Raw genomic sequence first — 17,901 nt, forward strand, 5'->3', positions numbered from 1 at the left:
CTGCTTAACTGCACAAAAATTCACAGAACAAAACACAGAACATATCTGTACCTGACAAACACTCTTCTATGAACACTTTCATGCCCAGCTGTGCATATTATACATAGACAGGGGCCTGTACCATGAAGCCGGATTAGCTGGCTAGCTTGCACCAAGTTCAGTTTAGTTTGCACCAGTCCTGGGTTTTAGGTACCATGAAAGTGGCTCGGCTTTTAGCTGCATTCATTGCCATAGTAACTTACACTCCACTGCTGGTTACGTTTTGGTTTAGAGATTTAAAACTGAAATTGGACCAATCTGATGTGCGCAAAGTGACACATGTCCGACGTGAAAAAGTCACTTCCCCAGTTTCTCTTGCTACAAATTAAAGGTCTCTAGTACTAAAAAAAATTGCCTGGGTTTAATGATAATTACAGAGAGTTATTTTATATGATTATATAATTATTTTATATAATTATATTATTTTTTATTATTATTAATCCCTTACACACAAGCAGTTTTAGTTATTATAAATCATTTATTTTAAATGAATGTTAATATATGCGGATCATACATAATATAAATAAGCTGTAGAATCAATAGAAAACGCGTAAAAAATGACTACATGTGACCTTACATGTTTGAGTCTCTATCGCTATATATTTTCAGCTATATAAACTAACTTAAGTTTCACTTGTGACTGCACTGATAGAGAAAGATCATTTCTTTCATTTGTTCTCTTTCATAAAAAAGTACTTTTTTTCATTGTAAATTCATTTAAATTCATCATATTCTTCAATCTCTTAACCTTTATCAAAATCTTTAACCTTTAACATTTAACCAAGGCTTGTGATTTGCTCTTCGCCACTGATGTCACACATTCATGTGCATGTGCTCCACAAACTCAGGATCAAAGCTTGAGTTGCAAAGAAAGTTGATGATCAGCATCATGGTACCATCAAAGCCAGATTGGAGTGGTTTGGTTTTGTCAACTTGAAACTAATCCTGTAACTTTTAATTTGTTCAACTACCATCATAGTACAGACCCCTGATCTACTAAGACCCAATATAAAGGCTATGAATTTGCTTGATCTAAGAAATTGTGGAGTGCTTTGTGGATATATTGGAGATTATTTATTAAGATGTGCAGGTAAACACATACATATGTAAAGGAAGCTTTTGCATACAGTGGCTGTACCAATTGTTAGCCAAAATTTTAAATTAGGATGATTTTTATAACTTTTTATTAGGGCTGTCAGTCCCTATTTTTAATAGAACCTGGGCACCTCACAGTCATTGAGTTGGCCATGAACTCCTCTGTATATCAAAGTATTCTAGAGTCAATTTTTAATCTAATTAATTACATAATATTTCGATTAATTAATTGTAAAATAAATTTGACTGTGAAAATACCCACAAAATTTTATTTAAAACTATTTTTGTGTTAAATGAGAAATTGTCAAGTATACATTACAAGTTGTAGCTTTAGAAAGAAATACTTTATTTGATTCAACATAGAATTTATTACACATAAACATTTAGGCTGCAAAGGCCTAACGTAACCTATGGAACATAAAAGAAGATAATTTGAATTTGAATTTGTTCATATGATGAAAGTCATTAGTAACCAAAACAGCTTTGTTACCAACAAAATACCTTCTTTCATGTTCCACAAAAGAAAGGTTTGAAATGACATGAGGGTGAGTAAATGATAACAAAATTTACTCTTTTTTTTTTGGTGAACTATCCCCTTAATGTTTTTATTTTTCCTTTTTCTTAATGTTTTTTTTTTCTTATTTTTTAAAAATGAAATGATACTCTAAGAAACTAAATCTGCCAGCAGGTGGCGGTAAATATCTTTATGAGTCATTCACTCATCCAGTTCGATTCGTTCAAATGGCTGATTCGTTCAGGAATGAAATAAATGGCTCTCTTTATGAATGGGCTTTTGAATCACTTCTTCACACGATTTGTTCAAAACGTGGATTCATTCAGAAACTAAACACCGCTGTATTGTTCAGTGACGCACAACAATTCTGCTATGGCTAATATGTTCACTGTAAAACTGAGCAAAAACACATAATATTGTGTTTAAAATATAACACAATATCAACTTCTTATCTACTGAACTGTTGTATAAAATCACATTTAAGCTTGTGATAGATCGGGACAAAGTCAGCACTCGTGTCATATTGCTCTTGCTGCCTGTGTGATATTGTGTGATTTGTGATATATATAAATTTGAGAAAACACATACAGGGACAGTTTTTGCACCAGATATCTTGAATTTTAGGGCATAACTGCATTTGTGGAATTGTTGCCCTGCATCATATTTGTCAACAGTCAACTATATAAAATTTAAGATTTTAAATTTTAAAAATTTAACACTTCAGTGGATCGCAAAGGACCAAAGAGCAAACAGTGTTCAGCTAACAGAAAAGGAAAGAGTTAGAAAACCAAGTCTGAAAAAGAAAGTTCAAAAATCATAATAACAAGAAGCTTATGGCCCTGAGAATGTGCTCTTTCCCCAGTGAAACATATCACTGCCACTGGACTCATCATTCAACCGTGTGAAACACAAATATAACTGATTCAAACCTCTTTCCAGAGACCTTGGCATTGGTGTCTATTGTCAGTATATGATTTAAGTATTATACTTAATAACACCTGCTGAACCTGAGCTCATACTGAGATCTTACATAAATACAGTCATATGAAAAAGTTAGGACACCCTATTGAATTCCATGGTTTTCCGTATCAGGACATCATTAAAAAAAACTGGTCCTTGGCTGGTCTTAAAATTTTGAAAAGAAAACCTCAGATGAACAACAATGCATGACAAATTGCACCGTGTCATCATTAACTGAACAAAAATAAAACCAAAATGTAAAAGCCACGTGTGACAACTTAGGACACCCTTACTGTTAACATTGGAATTAAGAGGGTAAATAACAGCCAAGCACTGCTAATCAAATACCTTTGATTAACTGATCATCAGCAAGTCTGAGTTTGCTGGTCTGGAGCCTTCAGGTGTGTGTTAACACAATGCCAAGGAGGTAAGACATCAGCAATCATCTTAGAGAAGCAATTGTTGCTGTTGCATCAATTTGAGAAGAGTAATTCGGCCATTTCCAAACAATTTAAAGTTTATTCACAAGTGGAAGACATTTAAAACAGACACCTCTCCTTCCAGGAGTGGATGTCCCAGAAAATTCACCCCAAGATCAGACCGTGTAAGAAATGACAGACAACCCAAGAACTACACCTCAGACTCTACAGGCCTCAGTTAACATGTTAAATGATGAAGTTCATGACAATACTATTATAAAAATATGGGACAAAAATGGCATGTTTGGAAGGCTTGGCAGAAGAAAGCCTCTTCTATCTAAAAAAAACCAAAAACATTGCAGCACAGTTTAGTTCTGCAAAGTTGCATCTTAACAAAACACAGGTCTTCTAGAATAATGTCCTTTGAGATGGATATGTTTGGCCATAATGCACAGTGCCAAGTTTGGTGAAAACCTAAAGAGCATATCAGCACAAACACCTCATACCAAAAGACAAGCATGCTGGCGAAGGGCTAATAATTTTGGGCTTGTTTTGTAGCCACAGGACCTGGGCACCTCACAGTCATTGAGTTGGCCATGAACTTCTCTGTATATCAAAGTATTCTAGAGTCAAATGCGAGGGCATCTGTCCGACATCTAAAGTTGGGCCAAAATTGGGTCATGCAACAGGACAATGATCCCAAGCACACCTGCAAATCTACAACAGAATGGCTGAAAAGAAAAGAATCAAGGTGTTGCAATAGCCCAGTCCAAGTCCAGAGCTCATCCTGACTCAAATGCTGTGGTGAGAGCTGTGCATAAGCAAATGCCCACAAACCTCAATAAACTGGAGCAACTTTGAAAAGACGAGTGGTCCAAATTCCTCCAGAACGATGTGAGAGACTGATAAAGTCACACAGAAAATGAATGCTTCAAGTTATTGCTGCTAAAAGTGGATCTACAGGCAGTTGAATTATAGGGTGTCCTAACTTTGTCACACATGGCCTTTCCCTCTTGGCTTTATTTTTGTTAAATAAATAATGACACAGTGTGATATATCATGTGATGATGTTTATCTGAGGATTTATTTTCCAAATTTTAAGACCTTTCAAGGACCAGATCATTTTTTTATTATGTCCTGATACGGAAAACCATGGAATTCAATAGGGTGTCCTATCTTTTTCACATGACTTCTAATGAGACTGGAGGTGTGAAAACCATTATGGGACAATGAGTCGCATCTTCTCTGTTCACAGCATGTTATAGCTTGACAGTTCTAGTGAGTTTCTGAGGCACGAGATCAATGATGAGAAATGAAGGTTGGGTTGATGAGAAATTAATCATTTAAACAGCATTACAGTCAGAGAATCTCAAGCAGTGCAGTGATGGTGAATCACATATGCTGCATCCCGAATCACTTACTCATTCACTCATGCACTACTGCCTATAGGGTTTTTTTGTCTAATAGGGTCTGTTTGTTCATTAAAATTACACAAATAAACACAAATAACAAACATACACGATTCTATTTATTTATTTTAGTAGTTTTCCCGGTAACACTTTAGAATACAGTTCCGTCATTAATGAATAACAAGAACAAATGACTAATGCAATATTAACAATCTAGTAACTAATATTAACGAATCAGTAAGTCATAGCACTCAGTTGAACATAGTAGTTCACTATTAGCTAATCAGTAACTACTATTTTGTTTCATATCACCCAGAGAACTACTAAGAACTACTATATACATGTTCGTAATTAATGTAAATAATGCAAAATGTATAATTAATTCTAAAGTGAAGATCATGGTAACCCATTAGTAATGACTGGGGTATTACCAAATACTTCAGAAGGAATTACTAATTATTTGGATCCATATTCTAAAGTGAAGATAATGATAACTCTTTAGTAATGACTAAAGTCATTAAAAACTATTGAGGTTTTTGTAAGGTTCTGGATAGTTATACTTCCGATGGCTTTGGTAACACTTGAGTCGTTACTAGTGGGTTACCATGATCTTCACTTTAGAATATGGATCTAAATAATTAGTAATTCCTTCTGAAGTATGTTGAGTCTTTACTATTCAAAACCTTACACCTCGATAGCTTACAATGATTTCAGTCATTACTAAGGAGTTATCATGATCTTCACTTTAGAATATGGATCCAAATAATTTGTAATCCCTTCTGAAGTATTTGGTGTTACCTGAGTCATTACTAGTGGGTTACCATGATCTTTTCTTCAGAATTAATTATTCATTTTGCATCATTCACATTAATTATGAACCTGTAGTTCTTAGTAGTTCTTTGGGAGATATGAAAAAATAGTAGTAACTGATTAGCTAATATTGAACTACCGCTTTCGACTGAGCACTATTACTTACTGATTTGCTAATCAGAATTTCGTTTTAGTAAATAGTAGTTACTAGAGTGTTAATGGTGCATTAATCATTTGTTCCTGTGTAGTTATTCACTAATGACAGAACTGTATTCTAAAGTGTTACCGTTTTCCTTTAAAGCACAGTTCCATCCAAAGTGGCCCATGTTTCTACACAGATCATAAACAGTCATGAACACATTATTTGAGGTGTATAGGTTATAGTAAAGGATTGGATGACAAATGTATTCTTTAGAATTGCATTAAAATGGATTGAAGTCTTCCACCAAATACAATCTTCTGTGTAATTACAGCACATTATTATCAGCTAGTCAAGAAAGATACTGGAAGGATACCATTAAGTGTCTGTATAATTTGGGCTTGCTATACTTTAATGCAGATTTTTTTTAATTAACTGTAAAGTCAAAGAAGTTAGAACTGTAAAGTAAAAAAATTGAAACAGCATGAAGTAAAGACTGCAAGAATAAAGTAGCTGCGAATTAAGCTTGTCAGTTTTCTTCATACTGTATTATATGGCCAATAAAGTGTATTTGAGGGTACATTATTGTTTACTAGGTGTGTCTATAAGAGCTTCATCAGCACACTTCATCAGTACAATTGCAAATGTGGCACTGATTTTATACAATAGTTCAATAAACCTAAAAATTAATATTAAGTTACATTTTAGGCACAGGATTTTACATTTTTTACATTTTTTAAACTGGTTTTGAATCAGCTGAGTGAATAACTCAATGGCTCATTCATAAAGACAGTCTCTTACTTCGTTTCTGAATCAATTAACCCTTTGAATTAATTGATTGAATGACGCAGTGACTCACTCATTAAGACCGTTACTTTAGTTAAATTTTTAATGTATAATTACACTTTTAAATATTTTTAAATTTAAAATATTAATTTTGCACGTCATTTTAAAACATGAAAAATAGCGTAATATATGCAATTGCAGCATAAGTGCTGTCTATGTAAAATCACCAAAATGCCACTTCAGATGCAGCTTCTGTCCACTTCTGCAATGCAAAGATGGATTTTGTTATACTGATTTTACTGACTGAGAACAACACTACAGTGTTTTATTATTCTACTTGAATTTATTGATCAAATACATGAATTTGACATGAAAACTGTGCATCGGTTTAGATAATGGCCAGATAAAGATACAATGCCCTTTGAAATTCCTGATGGCAACAACAGGTCTGAACCAGCCAAGATACCAGTACAAAAACACAATCAGCAAAATACTGATTGTCTAATTATCATCAACAACAAAATTCCAGAAAATATTTATATATCCTTTTTGTCAATATCATATGCCCCTATTTCACAATATAATCCACTGAATGAAAAATTAATTATCTGAATTTGAATGAATGAATAAATAAATGGAATTTGGTCAGTACTACAAACTGGCTGACAGCAAATATGCACTGAACCAGAAGTGATTTTAGACACAGCAGATGCTCTTGACTTGAAGGCCTGCAATCATTGACAGTCTAATAAAAATAATAATAATAATCTAATAAACTCTCATCTGCTTGTGTTTCTACAGTTCTTCATTCTGTTGCTCCTGATATTATTGTTGGAGATTCTGTTCATGATTCTGTTCTTCACATATCAAGATCAGGTACGTGCAGAATTAATTATTTTATATTATTTCATGGATTGTGTTTGGTCAATGGCAGCATTCAGGACTTACTTATAGAAGTATAATGATAAACTGTTTAATCAGACTTTTAATACAAAAGACTAGCAAGAACACCACTATTATAGCATAAAACAATCCCAGAATTGAAAGCCAAACCACCATCAAAAAAACAAATGGAAATATTTTTCCTCAATAAAATGAACCATATTTTAGTTCAATAATTTTCTTATTTAGTATTTTTAGGAGATTTTATAGTACTAAATTATATTTAAGGAATAGTTTTGATCCATTCATTACCTGTTAGGCCAGGGACACAGGTTTTTCAAACCTCAACTGATTTTAAAACTGTTTCAGCCTACGTTTAACATTATAATCCTCCGAACGCACACACTACATAATTTCGCACAGTGAGACAAGATCTCATGGAGACTTGCAAGACCAAATGTGACTTGTGAAAAAAAACAAAACAAAAAACAAATGAAGGATGATTAACATCGTCAGCTGGTTCTCTAGGCAAACTCCTGGCATAAAAAGAAAAAGAAAATGGGTGATCTTCAGTAAGATTTTGCTTGGCTGCAGTACCAAACATTTTCACAAGATAAAATTAGTTTACACTGTTGTCATTTTGACAGTGAACAGTACAAGTGTGACATTTTTTTTAAGGACCATTTAATCTTTATGAATCATGCTCATTATTTTTGTGTGTGTGTTCACATAGCAAATGTTCACATAGCAAGGGTTCGTACCATTCTGATAAAGTAAAAAAAAAAAAGACAGAACAGCACCAGAAGGGTTAAAATTAGATTTTGGTGCTCATGTTAGATCAAGATCATTTTAGAGATAGTGTGAAGCTGTTTTAATTTATGCTCTCAGTACAGAAAGTTACAGTAATAAAAGCTTTAAGAAAGAAACATGTCATCTTACAGTAAACATCAGAGGCTTATTAAATTCCTTCTGGTTTACTCTTTTTGAAAACATCAGTCTTTACCTTATTTTTTTATTATTGGCAAGTTCCCATAGGAACAGCATTAAGAAGAGTTTAAGCAAGTTATTTATTGGGTTAGTATTCTCTATCAGGGCTGCATTAACACTGTAAGGGGCACCTGGGCTTTACCTCTTGAAGGGTCTATATTCATTCAGTCTTGATAATCACAAAGCACAAGTTGTCAGTCTTTAATTTTGCAGTAGTCTCATAAATGCGATTAACAAAACATCCATCTTTCCACAGACTATAGGTCTGTCATATGAAATATAGACATATCACTGCATGAACTACACATATGCACATAGTCAGATATCCAAGGCTGACATGATCTTTGCAGTAGTGCAAAGGTAATCATAATGACATGATTTTTTTCTGAGCCATTCCATCACTGAAGAACAGTTGAAATGATTTGATCACTAAGGATGCCTGTTGGTGCAATATATCACACTGTAAATGAATCAGGATGTCTTCAGTGTCTTCAGTCTCTCTGTGAGTCTCTCACAACAAACTGCCATCGTTTTCTTGGCCGTTCTCCTCAAAGCACATATGGCAACATAGTGTAATGGGCAGTTTCCAAAGACACTTCCAGTGACAGCAACATATTTCCACCGTGGACCATCGTACTGTGACAGACTCTACAGAATCTCATCAGCTACAGTACAGCTTTCTCAACACTCACCAGAGAGACAAAGCACACCATTAGTTCACATTTCATCAGTCGTAATCTGCTCAGTGTCAGGTTTTGTTATTTCAGCAAAGATAAAGATTAGACAAAATAAGTTAAGATGCTTTTCACAAAAATATGATCAGAAAAAACAAGATATTAACAATGTACTTGAGTTGTTTTACAGCAAAATGTGAATGTTCTTCATTGTTTGAAATTACAAAATGCAAATGTCCTTCACTGTTTAAAAGCATAGCTGCTGTTAGAGAAATACTACACTGTTCAGTCGCTCTTCGCTGGTGATTGAAATCTTAGAACATTATTATTGATTAATTTATTCTGAGCATTTATAACACACCTCTGGATGATGTAATGGTCTTTGTATTATTGATTTAATTTACAATAAATGCTACTGTTGGACAAAATTACTATTAAAGTCAGCTAGAGCTCAAAATATCTTTTATATTTGTATTTACATGTAAAGCTTCATATCATGAGTAGTTTACTTTCTGTGACCCCCAACATCATGTTTGGTACTTCAGGGTGTTTAAGCTTTAGGGGGTCACACCCACACACCCTTCCTACAACCCACTCAGTTAATGGCACATTGTCTTCATGCAACACCATAAAATTTGTCTGCATCAAAATAAAACATAATTTGGTTGATCAAAATGGGAGGACTGATACCATCCGTTGGAAATGTGGTAACTGGTCACATGATCTTGTGGCAGATGTTTTGAGTTTTGTTTTAGCGAATACTGCTGCGCTACATTTTTCCTTAGAAAAATTAATATTGACCAATCATTTTATCAAGAATTATTATTAGGAACAGTGTGTAATATTGTTTTTTAAAACTGGGTTGGGAAACGATGTAATGTACAGAGTTAGAATAAATAAAGTATAATCATGATTTTAGGCCGTATAGACATTCATTATATTAGCCTATATTAGTCTGTAGTTGATGTCTTTGGCAGCAGATAGATAATAAATAAAGTAGAGGAAGATGAAAAACAGGTATAAGATTAGTTACATAGGTTTACCTTACAATTTGTGTGTGCGCGTATGTGTGTGTGTTTGTTAAGTTACTAAAGCTGCATCTGACAAAAGCACAGACAGTATATGATGACGGGCTGTTAGTTTGTTATATATGCTGCTATATTATAATTATATTTTAAATTATATAAAATGTTAAATGATTAGGATTAGCCTGTTCATTATAAATGGCTTTTATTCAGTGTGTGTCACTGTAATCTTTTAACAAAAGTCAGCTGGAAGAATAATGTGATTTACACACATATAATTAGTACATGAAACACGTTGCTAGTGGAGATAATGATTCTCTCCGGTCTAAAGGGATTGATTACAATGACACACAGGCAAAATAATGTGGAAATTGTGTTATTCTGTATATAATTTTTCTTCTTCCGTTCCTTGATTCTGTTCTACACAGATGATTAGAAATGACCTCCTTGACCTCTTTATCATCTGTCTGTTACTTCCTCTTCACTGATATTTATTATTTATGATGTATTACTGTATTACATCTATCAGGAGGGCTGTGAAGTGCAGATGTTGGCTGATGGATCACAGGGAATAATGGAGAAGCTGTTATAGATATAGACACGTGTTTGTAATGGTGCAGCAGTCTGTCATGAGATCTGGAAGGAGGCGTGAAAACCCTGCCGCAATGCTTATTTAATGCACATTTATGTTTCAAATGACGGCTCTGGGTTCAGCGCATACATGCACTCAAATCCTATCTGGAGGATTGCATAGAAACACAATCCTTTGAGGAAGCTTTCATTGGCAGGTTTTAATAGTATAGATTGCTGTCTTTCTCACTGCCTTTTTCCTGTTTTTCTGTTTCCTCACTGTATGTGGTGTTGAATAATTCATTGATAACGGTCTGTTTGGCCGACTGATGACGGAAGTGCAATTCCTCTGTAGTAAAGACTGCCAAACCCTCATTTATAACTCATATATATGCTAGTGATCAGAAAAGGATGATATTCCATAAACGCTTTACCTAACGTCATATATTCAGAGATGAATAAGTTAAATATTTTAGATGTGAACAATTTTAGTCTTCATCTGTATTTTCTGTCTTTATGTTGACTGCTTCTGTCAAAAATACACACCAGCCTGATCATATTTAATTTGCATATATCTATACCATGATATATTTGGTGCTGTAAAACTTTTTGCCTGAATAAAGTAGTTTTTTATAGAATATTATAAAACTGATTGTTCTGATTGTTCTCATAAAATATGCCATCACAGACACGTGTTCATCAGCAGCCAGATTTAATGTGCCGTGCTGCAGGAAAATTAACTGACAGCCTACAGTTACTCTAAGGAAAAATATGATTTGCTAGGAGAATTGATTATTATCATTATTTATAAAACTACCTTTCATTATATGGCTGTTTTTGCTGTTGTACAACACTCTGCGTTGCCTGAGCACACAACTTGTGGTAAAATCACTGAAATGCTTCTTATCTTGTGGTTTCTGCTTTATTTTAAAAATTATGGAAGAGTCAAGGTCATATATTAGAGGGTTTCACTGATCCCAAAATTGCGTTTTGAAATTTGACATGACAAAATAAATGTGGTACATTTGAAAATAAATTTCAGTGATAAATAAAATTATAAAAATCAACCAGTCTGTTGTGGCATGTGGCCAATTAGTCTCTCATTTATGTAATTTACTGAAGTCAAACCTGAAGGGAATCTAAAGATCCCACAGAGTTCCTGTACACATCATTCACGTTTGCGGCGATTTAGCTAATTGAGCTAACTGAGAATCACTGTGTGTGCATTTTGTTTCCAAATTATTGGATTAACACACATTTAACTAACAAATAAGAGATTTAAAAGGCATTTGTGAATTTGAGCAGAATTTTCATGAAGGTTCAGGAATTTTCATTATTTAAAACATTATGTCTTAATTACACAATGACCTTATTCTCATAACATTATGACTATATTCTCAAAATCTCACTTTAATGTGGATGTACATGTAAATAAAAGTGAAATTATAACGCTTTACAGAAATAATCATAGAGTTTTCTGTGGTCTTTTCTTCATCTCCCCCTGCTGTTTGTTCACACACATTACTCTTGGCCAGCAGTAACGACTTCAGACAAGCACGGCTTTGTCCATTCATGAGCTCAGTAGTTTCACCAGCTCATGTTTAGCACTCAGTGGGCCTCATCCATGAAAAACCAGCAGAAACAGTGCATTTCTGTGAAAATCATGCATAAATCCATTCACATGTAAATTGTTACACCAAATTGATGACAGCAGTTTATACACAGAAAATAAGTCTGCTTGTGTTTAATGAATAAGACTCATATAACTATATGCTCAGCTTATTTGTGTGCTTTACATGTCAGTGCCAGATATTAAATGTTTGCAAATGTGTCCAGTCACAGTGAGTAAATATATAAGAAAAACTGCAGGATATATACTGTAGTATTGTTCTTAAATAGCATAAGAACAGAACAGTTTATCTGGCGCTTTAAAAAATCACAAAAACCAGCATCTCGGTTCTGTAGTCATGTATTTAACCCATTATGTCACAGTTTGATCTGATGCTTGTGGAAACAGGTCCGTTTGTGACCAGCTTCATTTCACACAACCGAAAACAGGCTCAGTTTCATCTGCACATGTTTTCAGGGTGTTGACAACAGCAAACTTTAAGCGCAAACACTATTTGCATACTATATTACATTGCTCTGTTAAAATGCAAAGCATAATTAATGAGTAATTAGATTGCTTTACTGATCATTTGTAATTTTCAGGGACATTATTTAATGTTCCACTGTAATTACATTTAATAATTTAGCAGACACTTTTATACGAAGTGACTTAGAAGCAATCAAAGCAATAAAACAGCAACAATAAAATGTTGTGACAAATGTTAGATTTAGTGTTTTTTTTTTTTTTTTTTTTTTTTTACAGAAACTAATAAAATAGAGCAAGATTGTGGCACATAATGCATGTATAAAGACAAGGCCTTAAATCAGAGTCAACCAACAGTCAGAGACTGAACCAACAGTTCACACCGTTTATAATATATAAAAAAATATATATAACAAAATATTACTAGATAACTTGTTTTCAGAGAATATACCATGACATTAATTTGTCCTACCCACTGGAAAATAGAAAATTAATTTTACACAGCAGTAAAACTCAAATAGTTTAACTGTAAGGATTTAAGGAAATAGGAAAACTAAACATCTTTTGGTAACATGTAAGCAATTAATTTCTGCATCAGTGTTGCAACAGAATGTCACATTCTGTTAAGCCTCAGAAACTAATCAAGAGTATTACTGAGGATAATTTAACAAACCCTGTTTTCTTTGAAATACGACAGTCATTCTTAATGTCATTCTTATGTGAATAAGCTTTTCTTCATGCTGTGTTCTAGATTGATCTGTATGCGCAAAGTGACCTGAAGAAGGGCCTGCAGCTCTTTGGGACTGAAGGAAACATCGGCCTAACCAATGCCTGGAGCATCGTCCAAACTGATGTACGATTACTTAAGAGTGTAGTTAGTAATTTCTTCCCAAGAAGCAGAAATGCAGCACTGTCAGATAGCTGAGTGTCTTGAAGGAAAGACACATGATAATGCTGTGTGTGTGTCTCTGTGTGGCATGTGTGTGTGCTGTAGTTTCGCTGCTGTGGAGTGACCAATCACACGGACTGGTTTCACGTGTTTAATGCGACGCGTGTGCCGGACTCCTGCTGTCTTGAGTACAGCGATAACTGTGGTCTGGAGAATCCCGGGACCTGGTGGACGGCTGTAAGAAACTTCATTATCAGTCCAGTCAGCTTTAGCCTTTAAAGAGCCCATGCTCTGTTCTCTGCTGTGTTGATGTATTTTTATAGTGGAACAGGCGGTTCGTGGCAGGACAGACAGAATCTCTGTTGTGGCTCTGTAGTTGCCATGTTGTCTATCTTCCTCTCTAATGTGACTGACTGATGCGGTTTATGTTGACAGCCATGTTACGAGCGAGTGAAGGGCTGGCTGCAGGAGAATCTAGTGGCTCTGTGGATTTTTGCTCTGTGTACAGCTTTAACACAGGTACTAAAAGCTTACGTCACAAATATAATAAATATATGAGAGCTCAGTGATGGATCATCATTTACATGTGTTTGCAGATCCTGGGGTTGGTGTTCTCCATGACCATATTCTGTCACGCAGTGAAAGTGGAGACGTTCTATGCATAGAGACGTGGCTGAGAGCAGAAAAGGACCAAACACACGTGCATCTGCCCATTTCTGCTTCTTCATCACACACTTCTGTCTTCAATCAGCAATCAGTCGTAACATTTGCTAACACACTGCTATTTACAACATGATTTTATAATCCAGCTGAACTGAAATACTGAAAATTGCTCTTTATTGTGAATATTTAATGGAAAGTTTATTCCTTTTTTCCATTTGTGAAGAAATTATTCTATAGCAATTTTAAACAGGGAGACCAGTAACTAATGTCATAATTTTATATTTGTATAATTTCATATTAATACATCTGAAATGAACAACTGCTGTTTATATGTATTCAGAGTAAGTTCTCAATAGATTTAAAAGGTAAGATGTTTAGAACAGATTTTTGAATATCTGACTTATTCGACAGTCTTTAAAGCAAACAGTATTAAAACAGACATTTTAATTGAGCAAATGGAGTACATACAGTATGCAGGAAAGAGCACAAATCTGTTCTACAGATCCAATTCAGTAAAAGAGTAAAAGCACAGTTTAACTTTATTGCATTGACAGTGGCCCGAAGAAACAACCGAACACCACGTCTGTGCCACTAAAACAGGAACAAAAAAATTCCAAAGAGATCTTTAAAACTCAATCTGCCCAAACAGATCCAACCATAAACTTACATTTATGTCTCAAATATCTTTGTTTTTAACACCATTTGTAAAGTTTTATCATTTTGAACCTAACAAGCTTCTTTTTGAGAAATATTTCGCTTGAAAATTATGGAAGCTTTTAGCTGAATTTAATTTGAAATGAAAATGTAAAATGTCAATGTATTCCTGTATTTGGATTTGCATTTCCTATACCTATGAAAAATGATGGGAATAAATATGTACAAAATTTGTAAGAATCAAATTAATTATGTAATTTGTATTTGCCATTTCCAACACAACTGCTTAAATGTAAAACTGAATGTGTAACGATAGATTTTATTTGTAAATGCAGTAAGGGCAGCTAAATTGCTCAAATGCATTGACACTCATAACTGAAATAGTTTTTCATAATATTTCAGAAAGAATGTGACAGAATTCAGTGGTTAGAGACTGCAGCATGACTATGAACAGCACACCTGTCAATCACTACATCAATGCAGACCGTGTCTTTCTTACAGTCACAATATTTACAGCTATTTGTCAGTTTAGGTTTCAGGATGGACCTCTCGTTCATGGCCACTTTTGCTAGGTGTGCTGATGACTGACCCGATGGCCTGTGTGCATTCTGACACTGAAGTACAGAAGTGATGGATGACTGGAAGTGTTTAAGGTGCCATTTGAGATGAGAATAAGGCTGGAATCAGTGCACTGAAAGAGTAAAACACAGAATTAATGTGCACAAAGTATAGTATAGATTTGTAATGACAACAGCGCCCTAGCAATTCAGTCCTGGATGTATCTGAATTTTATTTATTTATTTTTTTCTGTGGCACTAAAACGCTGCTGCATTTTCTAAACCAGCATTTTCCAATCTTTTTTTAGTCACATTACCCTTTCACATTAAAAAAAATGCGTCTCTCAGTATGCGCACTTTGAGTGTTTGCACACAGAAAACAGTGCACATGCACCAAATTGAGTTGTCTTTCACCTCCTCTTGCGCTTGAATGGTTTAAAATTGGTTTAATGGCAAGATTTAGAAACACATACAAATGATCACTCTATGATCGTTAAACTTTGGATCTAACCCACGAATTATATGCGTGCAGGTTGAGAAACATTGTACTAAATTACTGCATGCAAACACAATCTTAGCACAGTGGCCCAAAATGCAAAAAACAAAAAACAACCAACTACTTACTCATTGCATTTGCCAGGCCTTTCTTTTAGCAAATTCACCTACAATCTTTTTGGTGTTTAATTTAAGGTTTCGTGTATTCTCAATGGAAAGAATGTCTAGTTTTCATAGTTTGTATAGTTTGCATAGGATAGTTTGCATATTCCATAACCCAATTGCTGCTACTGCTTTTTTTTTTTTTTTTTTTTTTTGTGTAATCAGTCTCACATCACATTCTCACAAGGTAGATCTGTACATACTCTAATATGTACATGCATACATTTATGTTCCCCCGGCACTTGAACGATTTGACTCCATATAATATGCATCTGTCTTTCTTCCATTACAGTATCACCGATTAATAATTCATCCTGATTTTTCTTCCTCTTCAATAAAAAAACCTTGATCGCTGTCCTTCCAGAATAATGAACATCCTCTGAAAGGCCAAATCAGTGACTTTGTAAGCATGTATGAGTAAAATTAGGTCGATCATGAATCGTTAGTTTGGTTTCATATACTTTTTATAACACTTTTTTAAGTGATTTGCTGTGAACATGAGAAAATGTCCACACATTCTTATGGGAACAGAGTGCAAAGACACTTGCTTTAACCAAAGAGAGTCAAGACGTAAGGAAATATTTCTTTCTAGTTCATAAATCTCTAATTTGGAGACAAAGTCAAGACTGTGAATGTGAAAACTCCTTTTTACACTGCAATTATTACAATACTGAATATGCTTCTCTATTAAAAAAGATGAATTGAGTGTAATTTTGAAATGCTACTCATCAACAAAATGGAGCACTGTCTGTTTAAAATATTTCAGCAGGAATATTTAAACCTCTCAGATGAAGCATCTTTAATTAAATCAGTCATGCTGCTGTAAAACTATCATCAGATGGACCTTCTGGTCTGAGAAAACAAACACCATAACAGCAGCACCTTAATCTACAGACACAATGCTGTCACAATAACTTTACAGACTCTCCATGCACTTCATGGACAAATCCCATCCTCCTTCTCCTCCGTTTTTTTTAGCCACATTTTTTTTTAAGAACCATTAGGGCAAGAACCAGTAGTGGATTGTACTGAATTTAGAAGAGTTACCAGTTGCAGACAGCTTCACAGATAGATTACTGCTGGTGAAGAGATCAATATATTTAAAATATATTTAATATGTAGGCTATACTTTTGCATTTCTGTTATGATCTAAACTACCACACTTAATAAATGTCAGTTTAAGTGTGAGAAATGAAATGAAAACAAAATGAAAAGAAATCTACCAATCTGTGACAAATATATGAGGTTCAACATCTACTTATAAAAGCACACGTCTAATCACTAAATCAGCTAATGAGGTATACAACTGAAGCAGATACATCTTTATGTTTGAATCAGCTGATTGGGAAGAGCTGAAGTTTTGTGCATGTTAACATTTGGAAATCGTAAATGTGTTTAGATGATCACAGACATGATGTCTAATGCATGATGATAAATGACTGTCTATAAAATCCAGGTACCTTGTCTTGCTGAATGTGTGTCTGTGTTCCCCGTTCACTCTGTAATCAGCATGGAAGTGCTTCAAAGGTTTTTTGAAGAGGATCTTGTCCACTTTATTCATTAATCCTCAACATGGCACTGAAGGCAGGAGGAAAAGCTAAGCTTCAACTATGAAGGACAGTCCTCATGCAGGTAGAGAAAGGGATTCACATCCTCACAAATCTCTATTAAGTTATCCTACTGTCAAAAACAGAAATACTGCAGCATATGAGTGTCAAATATAAACCACACTGCATAAATATATATCAGAGAATCAGCAGATAATGAACTACCTAAACTTTATAGGAAAATAGTTTCTTGAGCAATGATTGAAGTTAATGTATTTACCAGGTCTGAAGCTCACTGATGATCTGCATAATTACATAAGACTTGGTCAAGATTAAATCATTTGCTGTATTATGTGTATGATGGCAGGATTCAGAGCACGTTTTCGTGTTTTCATCCTCATCATGTTTGACAGGAATCCATCATCATACTCATGGCTGGTTCTTGGGGTATTGTTGAACTGAATAAATTACCCAGATCCTTCCCAAGAGCATTAAGATTTCCAAAGACCCAAGGTGGTCAATGCTCTGGGGTC

At 34.5% G+C, this 17,901-nt stretch overlaps 1 protein-coding gene across 4 annotated transcripts in view; it reads left to right on the forward strand.

Moving 5' to 3' along the window:
• Nucleotides 1–14,839, forward strand: part of tspan4a (tetraspanin 4a) — a 46,167-nt gene extending 31,328 nt beyond the window's left edge. For all 4 annotated transcript variants that reach the window (XM_051134837.1, XM_051134836.1, XM_051134835.1 and 1 more), the window contains 5 exons: nucleotides 6,973–7,047; nucleotides 13,153–13,254; nucleotides 13,396–13,527; nucleotides 13,726–13,809; nucleotides 13,887–14,839. In XM_051134837.1, the coding sequence (XP_050990794.1) occupies nucleotides 6,973–7,047; nucleotides 13,153–13,254; nucleotides 13,396–13,527; nucleotides 13,726–13,809; nucleotides 13,887–13,955 (462 nt within the window). In that variant the 3' untranslated portion in view covers nucleotides 13,956–14,839. The remainder of the gene's footprint in view (nucleotides 1–6,972; nucleotides 7,048–13,152; nucleotides 13,255–13,395; nucleotides 13,528–13,725; nucleotides 13,810–13,886) is intronic.
• The last annotated feature ends 3,062 nt before the right edge of the window (nucleotides 14,840–17,901 follow it).

Source organism: Labeo rohita, chromosome 18 (genome assembly GCF_022985175.1).
Source record: "Labeo rohita strain BAU-BD-2019 chromosome 18, IGBB_LRoh.1.0, whole genome shotgun sequence".
Classification (NCBI taxonomy): domain Eukaryota; kingdom Metazoa; phylum Chordata; class Actinopteri; order Cypriniformes; family Cyprinidae; genus Labeo; species Labeo rohita.